Below are 24,263 nucleotides of genomic sequence, written 5' to 3' on the forward strand. Positions count from 1 at the left end.
AGCCGCCTCGCCCCGGCCGCACCCCCGGGAGCTCTCCTCCTCCCTCGGCTGCCACTCCTCCTCTGCCCCGCCTGCTGCTGCCTGTTCCTCTTCCCGTTCCCACAGCCCCGTATCTTACCCCCTGCGCGCACTGCAGCCGCGGGCTTCTCCCTGTCTGAGCTTCACCTTCATGCCCTTCGCTCCGCCGCGCACCCCGGCAGCGCCACACTTTCTCCCTAACATCCCCCCCGCCCCGCCTGGGGACCGCTCTTCGCGCCCCTCCGTTTAACGGTCACTGAGGCGCGCGCCTCACTCCCGCCACCTGCTGGGGGCTGCTGGCGCGCGCGGCAGCGCGCGGGCGCCGTTGCCGTTGGCGCCGTTTCCAGCCGCCGCAGGCAGGAGGCGGAGCCCGGTCGCACTCTAAGATGGCGGCGCTGGGGCCACGTGGTGCCCGCTGAGGGGAAGCGGGGCTTCTTCTAGTGACATGGCGGCGGTAACACCAGCAGTGGGTACGGAGGAGTACGATGAAGATGAGGAAGAAGTGGAGGTTGGTGGGTGCTGGCAGCTGGACATGTTCCCCGGGCGTCCTCCTCCGTTGGCGTGGCTTTAGAGGAAGGGACGCGGCTCAGCTGGACCGACCCCCTCGGGGCGTGTCCCTCCTGTGGATACGGCGCAGCCCCCTCTCCCTTCTGCTGGCACTGAGCGGGCCGGAGCGGGATTTCTGTCAAGGGCCCGTGAAGGGACCTGCGCCCGCCCTCATGTGGGCTGCCGCGGCCAAGCACCTGCTATGAGGCCTCGGTAGAAGAAGGGCTGGCTTTTCTCCTCTCACTGTGTCCCTGTCTCCCCAGACTTCCGGTACCCGCCGTCGTGCCGCCGCTTGGCGGAGGGCTGGTAGGGCAGGCCGGACGCGTAGGAGAGCCGGGGGTCGTATGGCTGTCCCCGGGCGGGCACCGAGCTAGCGCCTTTTCCGTGGTCTGTCGGGTGTGCTGGCCCCGCGCAGCGGTGGTGTCTCTGAAGCAGTATCGCTTTAGGTGCTGTTTCAGGTTTTCTGGAAAACGGCGCTATCAGTAAGCAATCTTCCAGTTTCAGTTTCTTCCTACCCCCATGGCATCCGAAAATACAATTACTCTTATTATTCTGTGTATTTATGTGTGCTTAGTAGACGGTGATTCTTGAAAACTCTTTTTTCTTTTCCTTGAATAAACTGTTTTTCAAAGTGGCGCTTTTTTGTTCCTCACTTATAAAGGGCAAAAAAAGAGCTCCCTTCCTAGCTAAGAAGAAAAGGCCGTGAAATTCAGGTGTGAACCAGGTGTCTGGTGGAGTAGTAGGTCACTGCAGTACCCTGGCTATCCATCTGCCATTTTCTTTAGCTAAAATGTAGAATAAGTCAGATATGGGGGCTCTTTATTCCGAAGGTCTAGGTCTTTGTATGCTGTTCTTTTTGTTTTGGGTTGTTTGTCGTTCGGGGGGGTGGGACGGGACATGCTTTTTTTCTTTTTTCCATGAATTCAGATATATCAGTGATGTACACTGTAAACTTACCTTGTAGGAGCAACTGGTCCTGGTGGAACTGTCAGGAATTATTGATTCAGACTTCCTAGAGAAATGTGAAAACAAATGCAAGATTTTGGTGAGTGATTACAGCACAATAGGAAAGGGGTAAGTCAGTACATGTGTGAACAAGGGACTGAGGCTATTTCTAGATTCTTGAGGTTGATAACATTTAGATCAAATCTTACATGCACTATCTTGGCCTTGTTGGGCTGCATGTTGTGGGCTCTAGTTCAGAAATAGCATATGGTTTTTTGAATAGAGTATTACATAAATATAAGGGAACATTTTTAGAAGTATTTATAATCTAGGACCATTATCCACTCCGACTTTGAGCTCTAACTGACAGATTTTTCACATTTAAAAAAATAAAATTGTTAAGCATTCTTCTTCAAATAACTTGAATACAGCTGACAACTAAAGCCAAATTCTTTCTGGATTGTACTGTGTTTATAATAGGGTTTCTTCTGTAGGTACTGCCTGGCAAGTTCAAGTGTTGTAAAGGATAACTGGGTGTTATGCATTTGGTAAACAGTTTTGGACATTGTTTGCTTCATTGTGAGGTTATTTTAAGACTCTGGTGTACTGATCCTTTTTCTTCTGAGGAGTTTAATAATTTTCTCTGTAGGGGACAAATTTTATTTGCCCTTCAAAACCTGTATGGTCTATGAGAGCTCTATAGATAGTACAAGTACTGTTGATTTACAAATACTTTCTGAAACTAGAGCTTTATTATAGATTGAGAAGATGGAAGAGCACACTTGAGTATGCCACTAATCAGATTACATGTGAGGTGGTAAAGCCAATTCTTAAAATCTCAAATGTAGGAATACATTAATAATTCATAAATTATCCATCACCAGATATGTTTTTATAAGCAGATTTGCTTCCTGGACCTGACTTAAGTCACTTGAAATGTATTACACAGATGATTCATGGCTGGTGGCTGAATGCCTACATAGTCTTCAATAGCGTTATTGGGATTCTTTTAAATCTTGTGCTTTGAGATTCTATTGTAATGTTACTAGAGCAACTTGTCAGTATCTATATTATAATCTGCTTGTATCCAAATCTACCTTTACTTGCTCCACAGAGTAACCATTCCTTGAGATTTTTGATAATGGACAACTGTTACTAAAACTCCAATAGAAGATTCTTTGTGTTACTGTTTAGCAAATTTTCTGTGATGGTGGTCACATAAGGGGAAGACAGTCTCAATTTATGTGTAGTCCAAAAATGAATGCAAATAAGCCAAAGAAATAAAGTGTTTAATATTAAAAACCTTAATGCTGTTGCCTGGTTCTGATGTATTCATTTTTAAATTAATTTCCTGTAGTAAAACAAAAAGTACGATTCTACCTTAATGCTACTGGTATTCTCAGTTTATGCAGCAGAAAGAGAATCCCAGAGCTTAAATCTTGCTGATCTTATATACTCTGGTTTTTTAAGAGTATGAGAGGAAAATCACACAAATTCCGACTAATCTGTGTAATGTTCTGGATTTTACACAATTTACAAGACAGTGCCTCATCTTCAAAACTTTTAGTGTGTGCTTATTCAGGACATGAAGATAATGTTGATGTCCACAATGTACCATTAAAAGACATTTTCCCTTAATTAATGTGTTCTGCTCAGACATCGATTTTTATCAAAATACAGTCTATAGGTATATTTTATATAAAGGATAATGGGTCCCTGGCCTGTGTATTTGAAAAATTTCTGCTCTGAGCTGACAGAACTTACTCTCCCACTCCTTATTTAGAAAAAAAAATCAAATAACATTTCAAACTCCTTCATGCTATAGGCACACAGTAATCACAGAAGCTTCTGAGATCCTACAACTGCACTTCTGGTGCCGGTGTAATGCTTTATGCCACACTTCTTCACTTTGTGTATTTTCCGAATACTTTTGAAAGTTATTCTGCTTTATAGAACTTACACTGATCAGAGCTTAGAAAATAACATCTTTTTTTTTCATACAAATATGTGTATTTTAATTATTAATTTAAAATAGAGGTGAAATTAGTTTCCTAGAGGACATAACAGCACTTTAGTTGTATTTACTATAACTTAAATATTTCAATTTAATTTGAATTTCTTTGATCCTTTTTAACATACTAGAGCATTTTCTACACTAGTTCAGCACTGTTGTTTTTTTTGTGATTTACTGTGAACAGTATTATTTGGTATATTCTTTGTATTTCATATACTTAACATACAGTGATAGACTGAAAAATTGTCATTACATTTATTGTTTTTTTAACAGTATACTGATTCTACAGTAAGATTGGCTAAACCCTCTGTCACAGTTGTTGTCACTGCTTAACTAAGCTCCCCATAAAAACACAAAGAAAACCCCTTCTCCCCTCACCCCTATGTTTAACACTGCAGAAGACCTCAGGGTCATTTGTAATCTTTTATTAACATTTTTTTTAACTAATAAATATTAACGTAATTGCCATTTTTCAGGAGCCTGCTAGCTTCTGTGAAATCATATCCACTCTTATCCACTTTCAGAAATCCTGTTTTAAAGATGTACTTTTTGTACAGGTAAAGCTGCCAATTTCAGACAGCTTTGCAGTCCAAAATCCATTCCTTTTCCCTTAATAGCAAAGGAAACTTGTTATTTCACATTTACCATGTTATGGAGTACTTATTTTGCTGGTGGTTTTTTTGTTTGGTTTGGTTTTTTAATATATTTATCTTTTCAAGGAATTGATGTAATCTGGGTTCTGCTATATGTCTTCTCTGGCTTTATAGCAAGAAAACTTTCTGGAGTAAGAGACCTGACATGTGTAATTTTGTCCCTCTTTTTGTAGGGAATAGAGACAGAGAAACCCATTTTACAAGTGGATAGATATGTATTTGCAGGAGAATATGAAGGTAGGAAAAGTAATGTGGATAAAATCTCTCCTTTTTCATATGACCCAAATAACTTTAACATAGGTTAATTGCACTGCTAATGGCAAAACATGGTCCTGTGAGCTGCTGAATTTCTGGGTGATGTTTGTATAACACCATATGGAGGTGCAGCACTGCTAAATTAGTCATGCACCCATGTTACTTATTGGAAAGTGTGCCTTGGAAGCTGACTCCGGCTGCACCAGCTGGTATTTCAGCAGGAAAAATGTGGGACATTGAAGGGTTCGTTGTCTCCTGTATAAGCAGGACTGACATGTTGTGCAACCGGTAGTTCTCAGTTTGCCTCAGGGTGACAACGCTGGTCTGTAAGAAAATGATGTGGAATCCTCGTTTGTCATGACTTTGAATGAGTGTGATACTCCAGTCCCTGAGTTGGCAGTGTGGTTACCGGTGCTGAGCCCTTGTGAGGAGCTAGAAGTTGGAATGTTCCCACAGCTGTGCCGGCGGTTACAGTATCTACAGGGGATATAAAATAGTCTCTAAGAGTTTCTCACTTTGTTTTTCATAGATACGCTGGGAACCTGTGTGGTTTTTGAAGAGAATACAGAGCATGGTAATTGTGATTTGATGTCCTGTTTATTGTGGTAGCCAGGAAGGTTAGAAGTCTTGCTTCAGTTGATCTGGAATTCACTACAATGATTGGGGTTTGGGTATTGTTTTTTTTTCATTTCTTCATAGTAGATGCAGAAGGCAACCAAAAAGTACAGCTGAAATACAAGTGCCACACAGTGAAGAAGTTGAACATGACACGGACGCTTTTGACAGAAAAGAAGGAAGGAGAGGAGAATGTTGGTTAGTACCTCTGGTTTTATGCACAGGGATGTGGATGGATTATACTTAGAGTGTCAGCACTAAGTGATTTAAGAGCAAAAAGGAACTTAGAGGAACTTTCTTCTTTAGGCACCAAATGTGTATATTTAAATACAAACATACAAAACACACAGAAAGAGATTTCTTCTGATCATACTGCCTCCAGAAGTGGCTAGTAGGAGATTCCTACAGAACTGTGTATGAGCAGGGCAAACATATGCTGGTGTTTCCTGGTGTGTTTTTCTGTGTCATGTAGAAAGTTTTGGCACTAGTTCTGCAATAAAAAGTGCTGCTCTTCTCTTTTTTTTCTTTTTCCCTCTAGTGACTTTTAGAGTCTCTAATTGTTGAAAGTCTCAGATGTCCTTAGTAAGAAGTTTCGTGTTGTATGCACTACAACTGAATTGTTCTTACTGAGTTTACAGTTAAGTGTAAACGAATAAATTAAATTACTTGCAAAGACACACCTAGCAGAGCATTCATGCTGATTTTCATTACATAGGCAGAACTCAGTGCTCATATGATTGCTTTATTTCAGTGGTGTTTTTTTCATACAGACATTAGTGCTTTTAATTCTTCTGATATTGAGTACCCTGCTACATATAGTAGTATTTAGTAGCACTACCCTTTTGCTTTTCATTTGGTTTGGGTTTTTTTGATTCTTAAATATTGATCAGGCTCATCCTTAGTGAACTTAAACTAATTAAAAAACTGCTGCTAACTCTTAACTACTATTGTCACCAATATCAGTTTTCCTTCTTTGCCTCAGGCGGAGTGGAGTGGTTACAGATCAAGGACAGGGATTTTTCCTACAGCAGGCCTAATACGATATGCAGCTTCCTGCGTGAAAAAGATTCTGAGGAGTCCACTCAGGCCCATGACAAATTGACAGAAGAGTTAGAGGGAGAGGTGAGTGGTGAGGGAAATTCTGACATGAATTGTGATCTGGAGAAGCAGCACAGCTTGGAAATGGATGTCTCAAGTCCTCTGCCTGACAGCCCGGCTTCTGGGGCAGAGGATTCCCCTTCTGGAAGCGTTGCCTTAGACGATGCCCCTCCATGATACCAGCTCTGATCTTTTCAGGACTTGTTCATGGAGTTAATGGGCCAACTTTTATAGGCCATGACATGATTTCAAATTTATCTGAGCAATTAATAGTGGAAAAATTGACATTGTGCTCTTGTGCATTACTCTTATGTTTGGCTCACAGTGGAAAGGGCTTAAGTGTTTGTTTGATTTTTTAAATGATGATTGCAAATGTCTGTATCTCTACCTCAGAATTGAGGAGGAAATGGTTACATAGTTAAAAAAGCCCCTACCTTAGAAAAATGTTGATGTATTGAACACATTTTGTAAAAAGGAAAAGAAAAATCTTTGTCTAAATAAAGACCTGAATTTCTCAAATATAGATTCACCTTGTGTGTTCTATTCAGCCTCATACTGTATCTGCTCTTGTACTGCAGTTACTGAAAAAAAATATAAAATCAAGTGTGGCTTTTATTACTTTTTTGGGGTTTGAATACTGATCAAATTGCTTAGTTTGGATTTTCTCCATCATCCTTTTGTCCCCTAGACCGATGTGGTGTATTCACAGAATGGTTTGGGTTGGAATTTCCTTAAAGATTGTCTAGTTCCAACACCCTGCCATGGGCAGGGACACCTTCCATTAGACCAGATTGTTCAAAGCCCTATCCAACCTGGCCTTGAAACTTCCAGGGTTCGGGCAGCCACAGCTTCTATGGGCAACCTGGGCCAGTGTCTCACCACCCTCACAGTAAAGAATTTCTTCCTAGTATCTAATATAAATCTACCCTTTGTCAGTTTAAAGCCATTTCTCCTTGTCCTGTCACTACAGGCCCTTGTAAGAAGTCCCTCTCCAGTTTTCTTGTAGGCCCCCCTTTAGGCACTGGAAGCTGCTCTAAGGTCTCCCCAGAGCGTTCTCCAGGCTGAACAAGCCCAGCTCTCTTAGCCTTCATAGGAGTGGTGCTCCAGCCCTCTGATCATCTTCATACCATAGAGGATAGTGCTAGCTGGAATAACGATGCTGGGAATGTTATGAACTGGTGCTGTGGGGAGTGTTTGTAGTGCTTTCTTGTACCTTCAGTTTTCAATTTATGATCAAACATGGACTTGAGAAGCAAAAGCAGCAACATGAACAAATTTGCACAACTCTGACAGAAGGCCTGCAGGCTTTGAAATAATCAGAAACTTAACAGATTTAAGAGTAGATACTATTTTTAAAGGGATGCTACCACATTAGGGATGTTAGAAATAAATCTTTGGCATTTGGTTTGTATTATGTGTGAGGTCGTGTTCCTCACTTGTAATAGCCTTCCCAAATAAGCGAGTTTGGGGTCAAATGGCCACATCTTAGCGGCACAACTCTGATGTGATTCCCAGCACACCGGGAGGAGAGGAGGATACGCACACACGTCAGACACAAGTCGACCAGCCGCCTCTGCGGTGATGTTCAGCTGCGGCGCTGCACCGTTATTTGCCTGGGAACCAGCAGACACGCACCCCTCAGCGGTGATCCGCCACCTGACTGCGAGGCTCCCTCTGCCCATGCGCACTGCCCCAGCACCTAGCGCTTCCTCCCACCCTCCCCGAAGCGGATGTGACGTACCGGACGATAGTGAGTGACGACAGCGGGGCGCGCGCGTGGAGCAGTTTGGTAGCCATGGACCCACTGGACCGGGTGGTGTGAGTATGGCGGCGGCGGGGAACGGGTAAACGGGAGGGAGGAAAAACGAGCGCTGCCTTCTCTTTTACGGTGTCAGACAGCCCTTGCTCCGTAAAGGAACCGCGGTGAGCTGCTGGTGTTGGATTTATGTATTTCTCTACGCGTGAAGGAGCTGTCTTCATCTGCAGGTGGAAGTACCTGTGTGAGGTTGATTGCTTCTTTGTAAAGAAAACAAATATAATGCTTCATGGAGAAGATATTAAAAGCTTTAAATTCATCTAGTGGAGAAATGCAGCTCTTAAGCCACCTAGTTATTAATTTATATGAGCACTGTGCCCCTGCTAAGGGAGGTGTATCTCAAGTAATGCCCGTACTACTGTCTGGTTCGTGTCAATAGATGTGCTGTACTTGATCTTTTCTTGTGGTTGCTGTTGGTGTTCTTTGAGTAACTGTGTTTTCTTCTCACGTGCGATTCTGACTTGGAGAGGGCGCTGGTGTAAGGGGTAGGAGTCCGTAGGACCTCTGGTGTTGTTTAAATCAGCAGAAACTGAAAAGCCCAAGGCCTTAAAATCACCTTTGCTAGTTTAGGGAAACAAAGAGAAAAAGGAGTAACAGTAAAATACATTAATCTGAGACTGGGTATTTAGCACAGATTGTAATTCTGCAGGTTGGGGTTAGCTTTGAGTCACTGAAACAAGTTACTTGAATACACCTGTTCCAGTTCTTGCTGTTTCACTGTTTTCTGCAATGTTGGGTGTTGTTACTAATATTATGTTTTTAATTCTTAATTTGTTACAGAAAACCTAAAACTAAGAGAGCAAAAAGGTTTCTTGAGAAGAGAGAACCCAAGCTGAAAGAAAATACAAAAATGGCTATGCTCATAAAAGGAGGAAATGCAAACTTAAGGGTGACTGAAGTGCTTAAAGACATTGTAAGTGGCTGGATATAGAATGCAGCCTTTCTTTTTTTCTTAGAATTTGCATCTTCTCAGATTCAAAATCAATAATTTTATGCCCTCCCCATTTCCCAAATCAGATTGACCAGCACTCCAGAGGTGTCATTCCCTACCCTGCAATGGAGATTATTTTCTTCCAATTTCTTTGACAGAAGTTTTGACTTTAATCTCTTCATTGTTATTTTTTCCATGATTGTCCATCATAGAAGGTGAAGTATTGCAAGTCTGTTTGAAAATAAAAGGATTAGGTACAGAACTGGGACTGGATCACTCAGCTGAGGTTATATGCCAGAATTCTGTAAACTGCTTATGTGTATTGATGAAGAGCTTTCAACCTCTTCTGAAACTCAAACTTACCAATCCTAACCAGTCTTCTAACTCCATACCTGAAAATATTATAGAGGTTCCTACACTGTTTTCTCTCCTTGCTTTGTCATTTTCTTACCATCTTATGCTGTTGTTAATCAGGTTGCTGTTCAATCCCGGGTTTTCCTCATGTCCCTACATAGAAGCAAAAAGATTCTATTACATGGCTTTGATTTTAGGTCTTTCTCAGCTATTTTGTTATTTCATTGCTTCTACAAATAAGTCCTGTAATTAACTGGGGATCAAGATTTCTATCAACTTGAAAGGCATTATTGTGAACAGGCTTTTGAGGTGCCTTCTAGACCCATTTGCACAAGCAATCACTGTTTTTTTGTGATCATGTAAATTCCAGGGTTTTAGAAAAAGCAGTACTGTGTACTTGAATGTTTTGGAGATAACGTGTCTACATTTGTCTTTTGCAGTATGCTGTGAAGAAACCCTTTGCTGTACTGTATAGAAAGTAAGTGGTCTCACTTTGATATCTTCAAGTCTGTTAACAAGACAGCTTTTGATAATTTCAAAGCATGAATAGCGATGCTGGCCAGCATGGGGGCTTGAACAATGGCAAAGGATGCAGAGGGTGACTGGGATTCATCATAAATTTCAGTAGACTGGAAACAAGTTATACGTGATCAGTGTTGGTGCTTAGCCCACTGCTTTTGCCTACTGTTACGGAGCAGGGTTTGGTAAACTTGGAACAGTGGCTTCTCCAACTGGTCTGTGCAAACAGCTGGAGAGGTTCTGTCAGGTGGGTAGGCCGGAGTCCAAATTCCTATAAATTTGAGTTATAGATTATAATGATAGTTAAGTCTTGCTCAAAATGGGAATCCAGTATCTAGTTGTAGGACAGAAACATTAATTGTAATAACTGAATTCAATGTTAGATGAACAGGAAGAGGCAGTTTATGAAGTGTCATTGGTGGTGGTCTGGAAGCAGGCCCCAGGAGACAGGAAATATGGAGGAAAGTGCTTAAAATGGCAATGGTGGCACTGAGGTGCTCCGGGCAGTAAATAAAGTCTTACGGTTTGAACTAGACCTGAACCTCTACTGTTGGAGTTCCTAGCAGAATGCAGAATTTTAGTGTTATCAGAGAGCTAATTACAAGTGCTTGTCTGGGCCTGGGTTTGGTTGGTTGGTTTAAATCTTTCTCTTTTTTTGTTTTTTTTTTTTTTTTTTTAATTAGGAAAAATATTACCAGGCCTTTTGAGGATCAAACATCATTGGTGAGTAGAAACCACTTCTCTTATGATATTTTATAGTCAAGAAGAACTTTATTGGAGGATATTTGTTTTTAATGCTCTGTGAAAAGCTAGATGAAAAACAAGGTTTATAGGGAGTTTGGATAAGTGGAAGTTTGAACTATGTCTAGATTTATGGTGTCAGTAGGAATATTTTTCCTCCAACAGAATCATGTTGTGAGGACTTTGTCTTTGCTGTAAATGCATGTTTCTGTAAACTGACAGGCAAATTTAGGAGCTCATCTAGTTCCAATGCCCCTGCCATAGGCAAGGACACCTTCCACTAAAACGGGTTGCTCAAAGCCCCATCCAGCCTGGCCTTGAACACTGCCAGGGATGGGACAGCCACAGCTTCTTTGGACCTCCAGTTCCGGTGCTTCACCACCCTCACAGTAAATAACTTCTTCCTTGTATCTAGTACAAATCTATCCTGGTTATATGCCGCATCTGGATTTGGTGTTGACTCAGTGCTTTGAGTTCAAGATAATGTATGAGCAGGAAGGCAAAAAATAAAGGGCCAATCCTAAGATTATCTCTTATGCATTTGCGCTTCAATTGAAGCATTACTTTAACTGCTGAAATGTACCTGCCGTAAAAGTAATACATGTATTTCCTTCAAAATGAGAGAAAGAAGATAGTGATGTAGATTTGCAATAAAGACAAAATTAATTATCCCAAAGTTAGTTGTTTGGTTCCTAGTGATCATGATTTTTAAAGTTTGTTCTGTGTCACTGCTAACTTGCATAGGGAAGTAAGGGTCAGCTTTTTATTGCCTGAGGCAGTCACTTAAATACCTTACTGAAGATGCATGATGAAGTTGGCAGTTTTGGGGTATTGTACTAAGTAAATCTGTGTATGAAGAAGAAAAATATTTATGTCTACGTACAAGGCACAAATGCACTTTGTCTGAAAGGGATTGTGCAACTAAAGGGGAAACATCTAAGAAATCCCCTGTAAATCAAAAGGAAGAGGAGAGATAGCTATGGATCTTTAAGGATCATTTTTTAATAGTGAGTGCTAGAGTAGCAGCTGAAATTGTATTAGGTAGTTGAGTTGAGGCAGTTTTAATGTGTTAAAAAAACACTGTGGTTGTGGCCTAGCTACACCAACATAAAATGTTGCTTCATCTGCATTAAAAATGATGCTGAGGTGTAGTATGTGCTTCTGTTTCTGGCACGAAGCACAGTAAGGCAACCATCCCTAAAATATCATGAATGGAATGGAAAACTTAAGAGTACATATCAGGGAAAGATTTGTAACAACATTTGCTGAAACTAAACCTCTTACAGTCCCATAGCTGACTGACTTGGTCTCACAGACACATAGGAACTAGCTGATCCTCAGCTGAGTTTTTAATAAAATATCATACTTCTGTTAAAGAGTTCACATATATCAGCACACAGTGATTACCAGAGTTCTATGAGCAGATTTTTCAAGGGGAGTCCCCTCTGGTCTGTTCTTGATTTGTCTACGGTCAGTATAGTTCAGGGACCTGATGGCAGAGATCAGTGCTGAGCTGCACGATTTGTACGTGCAGCTATTCCAGCGTGCGTTTGCCCCTGGGGATCTCTCCTGACCTCCTGAGGGACGGAGTTGCACTGTCCTCTCTGAGCTGCTGTTGTTGCAGAGGTAGGAGGTGGTGCAGTGGCATTTTCTGCTTCACAGCTGTGAAGTGCAAGTATAGAAGCTCTGGTGCTTCTAGGAAGTACAGGATAAATAGCATGTGTGTATATCTAGGAATCATGGTTGATGCACAGAATGAGGGCCTGCCTTGAGAAGCAGCAGTGCATAAAAGGGTTTGGGAGTTAGACATCCTCAGAAAGAATTGCTGTTAAGTTAGTTCTAGTCAGAATACTATAATAAGTTATTCGTCTACTCAACCTGGAGAAAAGGTATCAGTGGTGATAGTCACTATTGGCTTCCATTTAAGTAGTGTCTTAGTCTTAAGTAATCAATAGACACAAAGTTGCTCTGTAGTAGTACTCTCGTTCCCAAGTGTGAGAACTTTAGATATTTGCAGATGTTCCTAGGTTTGCTGTTGAGGGAATTAACTGGATGTTCAGAAGCTGTTAGGCAAAGCAAATATGCTGCATAAATCTTATCTGGGGGACTAAAATGAGGCATTACAACTGTAGGCAACTTGCAAATACTTACCCTTCAGGCAAGGAGAAGTGGTTGAAGGTATTTTACCTAAAAACAAATAATGAGGAATTATGAAAAAGGGCATTACAGGTAGAATGGAGAGAAAAAGTTACCTGGCTTAATCTTTAAGACTGCAATGGGAAATACAAATGATTTATTTGAACCTTGAACCTAGCTGTGAATTTTAGCTTATGTGGACTTGGCCTTGCTCAGAACTCTTCTAGTGAGTGCAGTTGCTCTTCTCATTAAGCAGCTCCTAAACTCACGTGTGTGTGACATGTAACTTCACAAAGTATTTTAAATGCTTCAAAGTGGAACTCATGAGTTTTGTTCTTTTCCTCAACTGTAGGAATTTTTTTCCAAGAAATCAGATTGTTCTTTGTTTCTGTTCGGCTCTCATAACAAGAAGCGACCGAACAACCTGGTAATAGGTAACTTACTTCATTTGGGTTTTTATCTGGGGAAAAGGTCTGATTTTCAATGAATATTTAAATAGCTGGATTTTCTTGTTTTTTACTTTCACAGGTCGCATGTTTGACTATCATGTCTTAGATATGATTGAGCTAGGCGTTGAGAAGTTTGTATCCCTAAAAGATGTCAAGGTAAGGAATTGCTAATTCAGTATTTCCATGATGTCTGCTGGTGGGTTTCTTGGGGTATTGGCTTTTTCTGTGCTTTGAAGTAAGGACAAGAGCTGTTCAAAAAAAGTATTTCATGCAGTCTATGAGGATTGCTGATTTGTTGATGCCAGAATGGTATTTTTTTATGTACTGCTTTTTATTTTATTTTGGTTGTTTTGAGCAAGCTTTCAACTTTCTTTGGAGATTCTTTTTTTAGACTCAGTTTATTCCTTATATTTTTCTTTTTAATGAAACAGTTACACTTACAAAATTCTGTAGTCACGTTCTGCTTGTGATAGGTTCCTCTATAAACTGTCATAGGCTTTGAAAAATGAAATCTCTATTCCCAAATTGTAACTAGAGAGGATCACTCTGCTGACTGAGATGATTCTGAAATTTTCTTTAGCTTTCAGTAACCTGCAAATGCCAGTTTTCAGAGGACAATACTTAATTCATGCAGGAAGCTAACATCTTGAGTATTTAAGCCTAGAGAAAATTCACCTTTTATGGCTATGTTAGACTTCTTTTGGCAAGACTAAAACATATTTCATATATGTGTACATTTACATCAGGCAGTTCATACACTGCAAAATAAGGAATTTTTATCGTCCCTGTTCTTATCACAGTGTATAAACTGGCAGGACAGTCTAGCGAGTTAGTGAAGAAATTACTGTTTACAAAGGTGAGTATTACCCTTGAAGTCAGATTGTGATGTGTATCTACACAACACTGTTTAAAGCAGGAAAGTTATAGTTAAGTAAATTTATTTGTTGGACAGAATTAAAATCAGGTGATTGACTAAACTGTAACTTGCGTTTTTGTGTACTCTCTAGTGTCAGAAGTACAATGGGCTTGTTTGCCTGTAATTTTAGTGTTCTTGTTAGTAGTTGTGAAATTTCACTCATGTTCACCAGAAGGTATTATCTATTACATTTTATAGTAAAGAAGCTCTCTTTTGTTAATCCAGCACAAAGAATAACACAATTCACCCTTTTAAATACAAAGTCCACCCATACGCCTACAGTGGTGTTCAGTGAGAGAACAAAAATGCCTATTCTGTTCATACTGATGCCAGGTCACAGGAGTTTTTCATTCAGTGCTGAATGGCTAACCACATACTATGGCAATAGTGTGTTCCCTGACGGGGTCTAAATCTTTGGTCTGTTTTAAAATTCTTGTTCCACAGAACAGTAAGTGTCCTGAAGGAACAAAACCAATGCTGATATTTGCTGGTGACGTGTTTGATGTAAATGAAGAATACAGAAGACTGAAGAGCCTTCTTATTGGTCAGTATTTTGATTATGTGAGCAGTAAGACTGCATAAGTCTGTAGTAATGTGTTCTGTTGGGAACTGCTAGTTTGTCAATAAATGTTTGCTTATGTTCAGCACAGAAAGAAAACAAGAACAGGCATTTGCAAGTTTCATGTCATGTGAAAGTTAACTCATCATTGTGACTGCTACTGGGGGTGGGTGGGAGGGGAGTCTGGCCTAAAAGGCTCTCAAGTTGAAACTTTTTGCTCACTAAAATTCATTACTTTGATTATGGGGGGGGAAATAATTTTTGAAAAAGTCTTTACTATGTAATCACTCTGGGTCATTGCTTTTCTAACCAAATAACATTTTTGAAGTATCTAATCTGAAATCAATGGATTAAGTTCAGAAAGTGGGATATTTTTGCTTATGAAAAAGTCAAATCCATATAATTGAACTTGTGTTTATATGATGAAAGCATTTTCTTTTGGAAATGTGACCAATTCTTACTGAAGTGCCATTGATTAGAGTACTTGAAAAGAACAGGCACAGTAAAAAGCAGCCTGTAGATAATAGCTGTCTCATAACTTCAAAGCAGGCTTGGAGCTTAGTCAAAAACTGGCATCAAGTTTTTTACTGTCTCAAGGTTAGAGGCTCTGGAAGATAAAGCACATTGTGGGGTCTTTCTGGGGAACTACAAAAATGATTATACTTAGGGTAGCTTTTGAGGACATAGAAGTCATATGGCACTTAAAAACCGCGTCTTGCTGGTAGCACTACGTCTAGTAAGTAGGGTGGTGGTTTTTTTCTTTTTAATAGGTTTCTTAAAAGTAAGATTATTTTTTTAAGCTCTGGTAAAATACTGAACCTGGTCAAATAAGAGCAGCTTTGTTCTTTCAGTTCCATTCTTAGGTTGTACCAATTCATAATCTTACAGCTTTGCAAAATCTCCCTTTGACATAAAATAAATATTAGTTGGGCTCCTTTTTTTTCTAGGCAAACAGATGAATAATTGCTCTTTAGAAACAGGGTTGGGGTTTGATTGGGTTTTTTTTTCCATTAGACATTAATTTTTTTTTCCCCATTAGTATTGTAATTCCTTAAAGCAAGGTATTTCCTCTGCAATGACTGAAAAAGGAGCAGAAAAGGAGAAAATTTGCATCCTCTCAATACAGCTGACTGGGTTTTGGGGATAGATGAAGGTCTAGTAACTGTGCTTACAAACATTTGAAGGCAGTGAATATTGACTGTCTCATTCTTTCTCTTCTGATTTTTGTTGTCTACTGTGTGGTAGTGCATTTATGATGCAAGTCCTTGGAAAGCAGCTCATGAGAGTCTAATAACTTTTTATGCTTTTATTTATAAAATGTTTCACTACTTATTACACTGCCCGTTCTCTAGTTCTGTTATTGCATACCCATTTCATCCTAAAAATGGAGAGGAACTGCCTGACTTACTTACACACTTTCTAAAATGTTGGTTTCTAGGAGACATCTACAATTTTAGATTGGCCATCAGCTTGTTCTTCATACAGCCTTCTTCACACAGGCTTCTTTGACTCAGTCTCAGAAGTTTGCACATTCCTCCTGGCCAAGAAGGGGGGTGACTGGGAAATGTCTGGGACAGAGTTTGAACTCCACTAATGCTAACTATAGCTACATAGGTTACAGTGTTACCAGCTTTTGCATAGGAATTGATACAAAAAGAAGTGTATAGACTCGTGTTCCAAAATAATTTAGGAATTTAGTCTGGAAATTGGAAGATCCTGTGAAGCTCTCTGCAGGAAAAAGTAAATTAGAAGTTCTGGAAACATGTTGAGGACAAGTGGGAGAAAGAGCTAGGGAATGGAAAGAAAGGAGAAAGTGAGTCTAGTCCAACCAAAGCAAGAGTTGTAAATTAAGAGTACATTAAAAAAAACTTCAGCTGTCTGGGCATCCTGAAGCCTGAGGTTTCTGCAGCTGTTCAGCAGTGCCAGGAAACAGAAATTCCTGACCACCTGCATTTGTTGGAAGAGATCATCCTGTGGGTGAAAAGATGTTTGATGCCACAGGAAAATGTGAACGGGAGATGTTGCCAGTAAAACCACTGTAAATGTTAGCTTTCATGCCCACAGAGGGGCAAATACATGCCAGAAGAGACCAAAGTATTTTATTTGCCACTTTATCTACAAGCTCAACCCACAAGAGGAGGAGAGTATTTAGTTGACCACGGAAGTTTCCTGGCTAGACTCCAGCTGTTGTCTGCCAGCAAGACTTTGTTTTGGATGTCACTTCAGTGCTGATACTCTTGAAGAAGGTAGTAGAGGAAAAGACAACTAGTCCAGGGATCTGAAAGTGGGACAGAGCGGAAGAGACTGATGTGTTTTGCATCTGTTAACATTTCTCCTGTGTTTCAGCATTACCCTGTCATGTTTATTAGCACACCTTGTTCCCTCAGTCAAGGTCACATTCTTTCTCCACCCTCTGCATATGTTCGACAGATTGCTGTGCTTACTGCAGGCTCTCTGATTGCAGAGTATTTTTTTTCATAGCCTGATGTAAGAACCTTGTTAGAGACAGCTCGTTTTGCATTTAACCTGTATTTCAGTGTTCCCTGTGCAAACTAAGCAAACGGTCTTATTTTTATAGATGTGTTGCTTAATAAATAGAGAACATTTGAGGTGATGAGTAGTGCTTTGCCTGAAGGACAGAAGTGCGTTGTTGTGTGGGAGGTATGGAAGAAACTTACCTAAACTTTTTCCCAAGTCAGAGAGGGAAAATACAGATAAGAGTAGATTATAAGATGCAGTTTCTACCTGTTTTGTACTGGCTTTTATCCTTCTTTGTACTCTTCCAAAATCTGACTCTAATTAAGAATCTTAAGTATCAGGTTTTTTGAATGATGTCTTTAAACAGATACCTGAACTAGTGCTTTCTCCCCATTGATCTATGCTTAGTTGAGCTTAAACTGGCCTAAAGATATGTTTAATTTTTCTGACTTTAGAGCTGAGTATTTAAAGGAATAGACAATGCAAATGCAGTTATCCCAGTTACCTTAATAAAGCTAAGTTACTGCTCTGAAAGTATGTTTGCTCTTCTCCGTGAACTTACCATGTACATTGGTAACAGTCTCTGGGAAGTCACTGTATGCCTGTCAGGGTTTCTGCATGTTTGGTTTCACCACTGCAGGAGCTAACATGTGCAATGTTAGATTTCTGTGCTGTGTTTTGGCAGGACTACAGTTTAAGTAGCAGCTGTTTGTGAGAGTCACATTAAGCATACAGATTCAGCTTCTCTAGAGCCATCCCTTGTATAGCCTTGCTCAGTTAGAAGCAGTAAAAGTATCTGTATAGGCAAGGAGTTCACATCAGTGGTGTGATGCAAGTCCATTATGGATTAAAGCAATTTGTTACAGTCATCTGCTGGTTTGATTTTCAGCCAAGAATGCTGGCATTTATTCTTTCAGATTTCTTCAGAGGTCCTACTGTGCCCAATATTCGGCTGGCTGGTTTAGAGTACGTCCTGCATTTCACAGCTGTAGATGGGAAAATTTACATGCGAAGCTATAAGTGAGTATGTGTTTTATCTATTTGCTTGCTTCTTGGTATGTCGCAGTTTAAGCCCAGCCGGTAACTCAGCGCCACGCAGCCGCTCACTCATTCCTCACCTTCCTGTTTGGGTGGGATGGGGAGGAGAATGGAAAGAACGTAAGCCCCACGGGTTGAGATAAGAACAGTCCAGTAACTAAGGTATAACACAGACCACTGCTGCTACCACCAGTAATAATAATGATGAGGGGAGAAGGTATAAAACTAAAAGGGGAAAGGAAAAAACCCCAATAAACACAAGTGATGCACAATACAATTGCTCACCACTGATACCCAGCCTGACCTGAACAGCGATCTTGGCCTTCTGGGTAACTCCCCCCAGTTTGCATACTGGGCATGATGTGCTGTGGTATGGAATACCACTTGTAGAGCAGAAGGAAAACACTTAAGCCCTAAACCTGCTGCTTCCTTTCTTGTTGAGCTTTCCCTGCTAGCTAGGAGGATTGCTTTTTTGTGTGATTGGATTAGTAGGGTGGTGAGAATTAACTTGGTGAATTCAGAGTACTGTCTTAGACTTCATAGACTTGGTCTGTTCTCAGGCTGATTCTAGGACTCTCCTCATTTTGGTATTTGTTGGAGAATGACAGGTGGATGGCTGCAGCCAGGAATACACTAGGAAAAACAGGAAATGGCAGAACAAGACAGTCTTGTCTCAGTGTGTTGGTGTTCAGCCTCACAGATCATGGCCTTGCCTTAGGAGGCTGTGAGCATTTGTAGCTTGTGTTCCATGTGATTTTGATTTCTCTACCTTTATGAGTCTCATTCTTCAAATGAAACAAACAAAAAATGTTCTTAGTTAGTGCTCAGGTTATTTTGCTGTAAACTATAGTAAATGTTTTTCATGGCTGTTAATACCCAGGCCACTATTTTGAATTTGAGGAATTATATGGCTTTCAGGTTGCTGGGACTGAGTTTTAACAGTAAGACTGATAATACTGTGTGTCAAATTGTGGTGGGATACATTTAATATATTACAAATTGTTACTGCCAGACATCATCCTCAATAATGTGTTAGCATTAGTGTTAGCTAATTAGAGTTAGCATTAGAGTTAGCATTAGCAGTTGTTTTTAATAGTCTTCTGAGCTACAGGGCTGAACCTGCCCTTTAGGTAAAGCCAGATGACTCTTCATCACAGAGGACAGTGTTGATTTTTTGATTGGTTTTCTCTTCTAGGGTTCTTCTGAAGAAATCTGGCTGTAAAATACCAAGAATTGAACTGGAAGAGATGGGACCTTCATTAGATCTGGTCATGAGGAGAACACATTTAGCTTCAGATGACCTTTATAAGCTGTCTTTAAAGCAGCCAAAAGCCCTGAAGGTATGTACCTTGGAAAGTATGTTACTTCCAGATCTGTATGTCAAGAGCAATAAAACCTGAAGTATTAATTATTGTATTAGACCAAAGCTTACTGTTATATATTACTTTTTTGTGAGGTTTCTGGAGCTACAGCACTTCTGTGGTGATCAGCTGGCATACAAACACTGCCCTGAAGCCCATAGAACATACAGACCAAATCTTTATCTCTAAACTCCACTTTACGGGGCCTGGCTTTTAGGCACTTGACTGCCACCCAGACTCCTGGCACTCTCCACTCAGAAATAACCGATGTTGTTCTTCCCTTACAGCCTAAGAAGAAAAAGAATATCTCCCATGATGCTTTTGGTACAACTTATGGCCGAATCCACATGCAGAAGCAAGATCTTGGGAAACTGCAGACACGGAAAATGAAAGGGTTAAAAAAGAGGCCAGCAGAGAAGGCAGCTGAAGATAGTGGGGTTAGTCCCAAAAAGTCAAAATCAGCTTGATAGTCTGGAACAGCTTTGAAATCTTTTTGTACCTTCAAATTTGATATATGTACTGTAATACAAATGTGTCAGACATAAAAGATTCAGCTGCTGTTAACTTTAGTTTTATACGGAAGTCTTCTTAATGGTGTGTCATTTTAGAGGGACATGGGGGTATTGAGCTTTAACACAGAACTTGGTAATTTAAAGTAAAAAATGTGATATAACTTGCTTAGTTTTCTGAAGCTGAGTATTTATGCTCTTGGTGTTAGCAAACATACGCCAGTCAAGCAAGTGACTCATTTCCCAGACAGTTTTATGGATGCTATGTTGGGAACCCTTGGTCAATCAACTCATCTTGTAAATTCTACACTCTACCAGAGTAGTGTATATACATTAATATACACAGTACAACTTCTCTGTTCATTTATTGTTTATGTATTTCAAATTTTGCATGACTGCAATACTCAATAAACTATAAATTCTTTTCTAAAGTGGGAGCTCACAGTATGTGTCTGATACCAGACTTAGATCTGTAACTGTCGCACCAAGCCCTACTTTACACTTACAGAATTGGGAGTGATTACAATGTTTTTATGGTGTTCATCACTGTGGTAGGAAAGTACCTGATGTTTGTTTTAGGCAAATGAAACCTTTACAGTTTGGATTTCAAGCTTTGATGCTTGATTTGTGCTGGGAATGGAAGCATGTGAAGCAACCGTGAAAGGTGGAAGTCTGTTCTTACTCTTGCTTTTCTTCTAACTTTGTGCTCGTGAGTTACTGAAGACTCCTCGGTTAAAGACTCTTGTTTAAGAGCTCAGTGAGACTGGTGTGGTTTTCCATGGTTTGGAACATACTGAAAAAACTTGTTTTTCCTTCTGCTTGTTTCTGTGGAAGCTATTACTCTGCCCTTCAGCATAATCATGATGAAAGTATGCATACTTTATCATGAACATAATAAGCTTGCTCATCCTAGTTATATTTTTAATACTTGATCTTTTCTTACTAGTTTTCTCAGTGTAGTCAGCTGATGTGTCACATTAGAAACAGGCATTTTCTTATTTTCACTTCTGCACCATAGATGGAAGCTGCTGGGCAGTTTTGCTTTCCATGTGTGAGAGCTGAGCTGTAACTGTGACTGTGCAAATGCTACACATGATGTTCCTGCTATGCTGGTTTGATAAAGCTTGTGTGAAAGAGAAAGCACTTCAAAAATTTGGGATCTTTTTGAGGGCACAGACATTGATCTTCCATGTATTAACTTATTTTTATGGTGATTTTAATGAACTTAACAGCTGTAAAAGAAATAGTAAAAGCATGCCCGTTGTCATAAAAGCCTTGGGCTTTTTAACTGTATTTTCCTAATTTGGAAGCTAATTTTGTTGCTCAATTTGCTGTTTAAAACCTGAATTTCATAGCAGTAGACCATCTAACCTGTTACTTCTTAATGTAAAAAGTGAGACAGTTGTTTGGCAGTAGCCCCCAGAGATAAGCTGTTGCATCCTGGCATTGATTTTGTTTCGTGCTGGGGCAGGTGAGGGCTACTGCACCTTCTGGCAACTGCGTATGGTTACTGTGCAGCTTCAGAGAGATGCAAAGTCCTTGAGCAGAGGAGATGGATCTGCAGGGAGAAACCAGGTGTGTCTATTCACCCCATGCAGGGTCTTCTAGCTGACTAGAGGTGCAACCTGAAGTGCCTGATGTCCCATGTCTGTGGCTGTTTGTGTGAATAACCTTTTATTTGTAGTTTTTGTGCTGGTGCAATACAGCCACGTGGACAAAAATGCATGAGATATGTGAGACAAGGAGAGATTCTGAGGTTTGCTTGTTCAGTTTCAAGTTACATTGCTAGCAAGGATTAAAGCTTGCTCCATTTCTAGTAAGTACATCGCACTACTCAAAGTGGTGCTGTTTTGGTGCAGACTCTTGACTGGGAAGCGGAAATGTTCCCTTTTTTTTCTCATGACACAAATGAACCACTCTGATTTCTGTATGACAAGATAGGATGAAGCCAAATTAGCAACTGAGTTCACCTCACTTCTTTCAGAGGGGTTTCAGCCTTGCTGTGAAGCACGGATTACACCACAAGGCTGGTGGCTAATGTGATTTCAGATGTATGGCATGTACAACTGCACGTATGCATGGTAGGCAACTGCTTTATTCTGAGTATCTGATTTAGCTCAGGCTGAATGGAGATAGGAGGGCTAAATATAACCTTTCTGGTGGCATGTTCTTATTTTCCAGACTCTTTTAAGGTGTGATGAAATTTGTCAGGTGCTGCAATGTAGCTGTGTGCATGAAGAAAGTGCCCAAAGGGCAGCTGATGAAAGGGGCTTGTCTTGCCTCAATTGCCCCTTGCTTCCAGAGTTCACCGGGCTCTGAAAACACACAAACATGCCCCCGGGGTCTGCCTGGCTTGAGCAAGGCATAACTGACATGTTCACCCCTTTCCCCTGTCTTTCATCTTCTTACCTCCCAACGCACTGGAGATAGCTTTATTTATGGACTGAGTGTGGTAATAGATTTGGTTTCAAGAAAACCCCTGTGGGCAAAGTGTGGCTCCCGATATTGTACCTGTGCTGTAAAATGGAGGTGGAGCTGCTAACTGGCAGTCAAACACATGCTGTCTTTAGCTGGCAGGATGGTAGTGGCAGGGAGGGTATGATCTGTGCCTCTGTATGCTCAACTGTGCCACTGGCATATTGGTTGCTCCTGTTAAGGAGGCTACTGTTATTATGGATAACTAATGATAGACAGAATTTAGTCTACCTGCACTGCAAGTTTACTTGGCTCTCTTTATGTGTGGTGCAATTAAAAAAAGTAGGAAGAGAGGTAGATACAGTTAAGTGGCAACGATATGCTAGGTTCTTGAGATGCCTGCATTTTTGCGAATCAGTCCTGGACGCTACAATCACAGCCTTAGCAGTTTGCTAGCCTGATGTGACAGACCGAGCACAGAGAGCAGTGAGTGATGTGTGTTTGAAAAGAGCATATGAACTCCTTTCTGTTTCCTGGATTTTGTGGGTTTGAGTTTATCTTTACGGTTCCTTAGCAACCTTATTTGTTTCCACTCAGTGCTTTCTGGGTTTGACTGTGAGGGTTTCCTCCCTCCACTGGCTTGGTTGCAGCTGGGAGGATTAGCAAAGAGTGTGAAGGGAGGACATTGCAGACACACCAGGTGCACCCTCCAGCCAGGGAGGAAAAGGCTGACCATTTCTTGTTCTAGATAATGTAAAGTATAAGGAAGCTACAGCAGAACTGTGTTAGAGGTATTTTTACTATTTAAAAGAGGGAAGTGGAAAAAGCAGCTGTGCATAATTTATATTCTATAGCCATATGAAATACATATTAACGTGTATTACATGTGGCGCAGATAGTTCTCCCCAATCTCCAATTAATCTCTTGCTCTTGGACTTTGCTAAAGTACCTCCAGCATTAGTGACACATCCTAGCTGCAATTCAGAGGCATAGCTGAGAAATAGGTCAGTTGTATCACAAGTCAGGTTTCCTAAAAGAATACAGGGAATAGAGCCACGAGGCTCCTGAATGTGAAGCCTGTGTAGGATTGCCTTCCTAAATGGATGTATGTTCAAAGTTAACGATATGGCTAATGTTGTAAAGGAAGAACAGCTTTGCTGTCATGCATCTATGCAGAAGATAGTGAGGGGGAGCTGAAATTTTTGGGAGACAGAGCTTCTGAGGGACCTACTTGACATGGGGGGGATTGATTAACTTGGAGATCATGGTAGGCAGGAGGAATCTAAGTGCTCTGTGGGCAAAGAAGCGAAGACGGGCACTGGGAGAGAAATTTATCAGTAATCTGGGATTAAGCCCTATCCTAAACAACATGGGAATCATCTACTTGGAGCCGTCATTGAGCACGATACATGTATGCTGACTGAGACAGTTCTAAGGCACCTGTTCTTCATCCGTTCTTGTTTTCTATGACTTTCAATCCTGCTCACTCAACTTGATCTTTCTATTGACCTGCTTCTAGAATATAAGCACAAAGTAATCCAGGAGAAGTAGAAGTGAAGTTTTGAGCAGAACTTAACAGAAAGCATGTGTGGTTAATGACATTCCCCAAATTCTCATTATGTTCCCCTTCTCCCCTCTGATAATTCTTCCTGTGATGTCACACACCACCTACAAAACCTGGATTTCTCACTCTGTCCATGATACCAAAGTACGCTCATATGGGCCCTAACTACCTTCTATTTTGATTGCCGCAGTTTTCTCCTTTTGATTTCTTTTATTCTCACAGCCTTCAAACCAGACACAGCTGCACTGACCCATTTCCTGCTGTTCGTCCAGATCATCTTTGTACTGGCAAGGAGTTTCTTGTGCTGTATTGCTTGTGGTGATACATCATCAA

The 24,263-nt window shown here is 40.8% G+C and overlaps 2 protein-coding genes and 1 long non-coding RNA gene across 3 annotated transcripts in view; 2 read left to right on the forward strand and 1 right to left on the reverse strand.

Annotated features, from left to right (window-relative positions):
* Positions 1–24,263, reverse strand: part of LOC133219489 (uncharacterized) — a 42,576-nt gene that overhangs the window by 2,840 nt on the left and 15,473 nt on the right. Inside the window, exons 3-4 of the long non-coding RNA XR_009727455.1 lie at positions 9,284–9,398; positions 7,886–8,124 (exon numbers count right to left, since the gene is read on the reverse strand). This is a non-coding gene — a long non-coding RNA (uncharacterized LOC133219489). The remainder of the gene's footprint in view (positions 1–7,885; positions 8,125–9,283; positions 9,399–24,263) is intronic.
* GTF3C6 (general transcription factor IIIC subunit 6) lies at positions 263–6,600 on the forward strand. The gene is made up of 6 exons (XM_061366836.1): positions 263–526; positions 1,529–1,609; positions 4,350–4,413; positions 4,961–5,005; positions 5,131–5,244; positions 6,029–6,600. Exons 1-6 carry the CDS (start codon positions 464–466, stop codon positions 6,319–6,321), a joined length of 660 nt encoding a protein of 219 aa, XP_061222820.1. The 5' UTR covers positions 263–463; the 3' UTR covers positions 6,322–6,600.
* RPF2 (ribosome production factor 2 homolog) lies at positions 7,877–20,119 on the forward strand. The gene is made up of 10 exons (XM_061366835.1): positions 7,877–7,962; positions 8,741–8,873; positions 9,686–9,723; positions 10,448–10,487; positions 12,994–13,075; positions 13,170–13,246; positions 14,451–14,550; positions 17,961–18,063; positions 19,277–19,421; positions 19,730–20,119. The coding sequence occupies exons 1-10, from the start codon at positions 7,940–7,942 to the stop codon at positions 19,907–19,909; spliced, it is 921 nt and encodes a 306-aa protein (XP_061222819.1). The 5' UTR covers positions 7,877–7,939; the 3' UTR covers positions 19,910–20,119.

The sequence above is a fragment of the Neopsephotus bourkii genome, unplaced genomic scaffold, assembly GCF_033783945.1.
Source record: "Neopsephotus bourkii isolate Nb327-2 ecotype Australia unplaced genomic scaffold, CSIRO-AGI_Nbou_v1 NB_1358, whole genome shotgun sequence".
Taxonomy (NCBI): Eukaryota; Metazoa; Chordata; class Aves; order Psittaciformes; family Psittacidae; genus Neopsephotus; species Neopsephotus bourkii.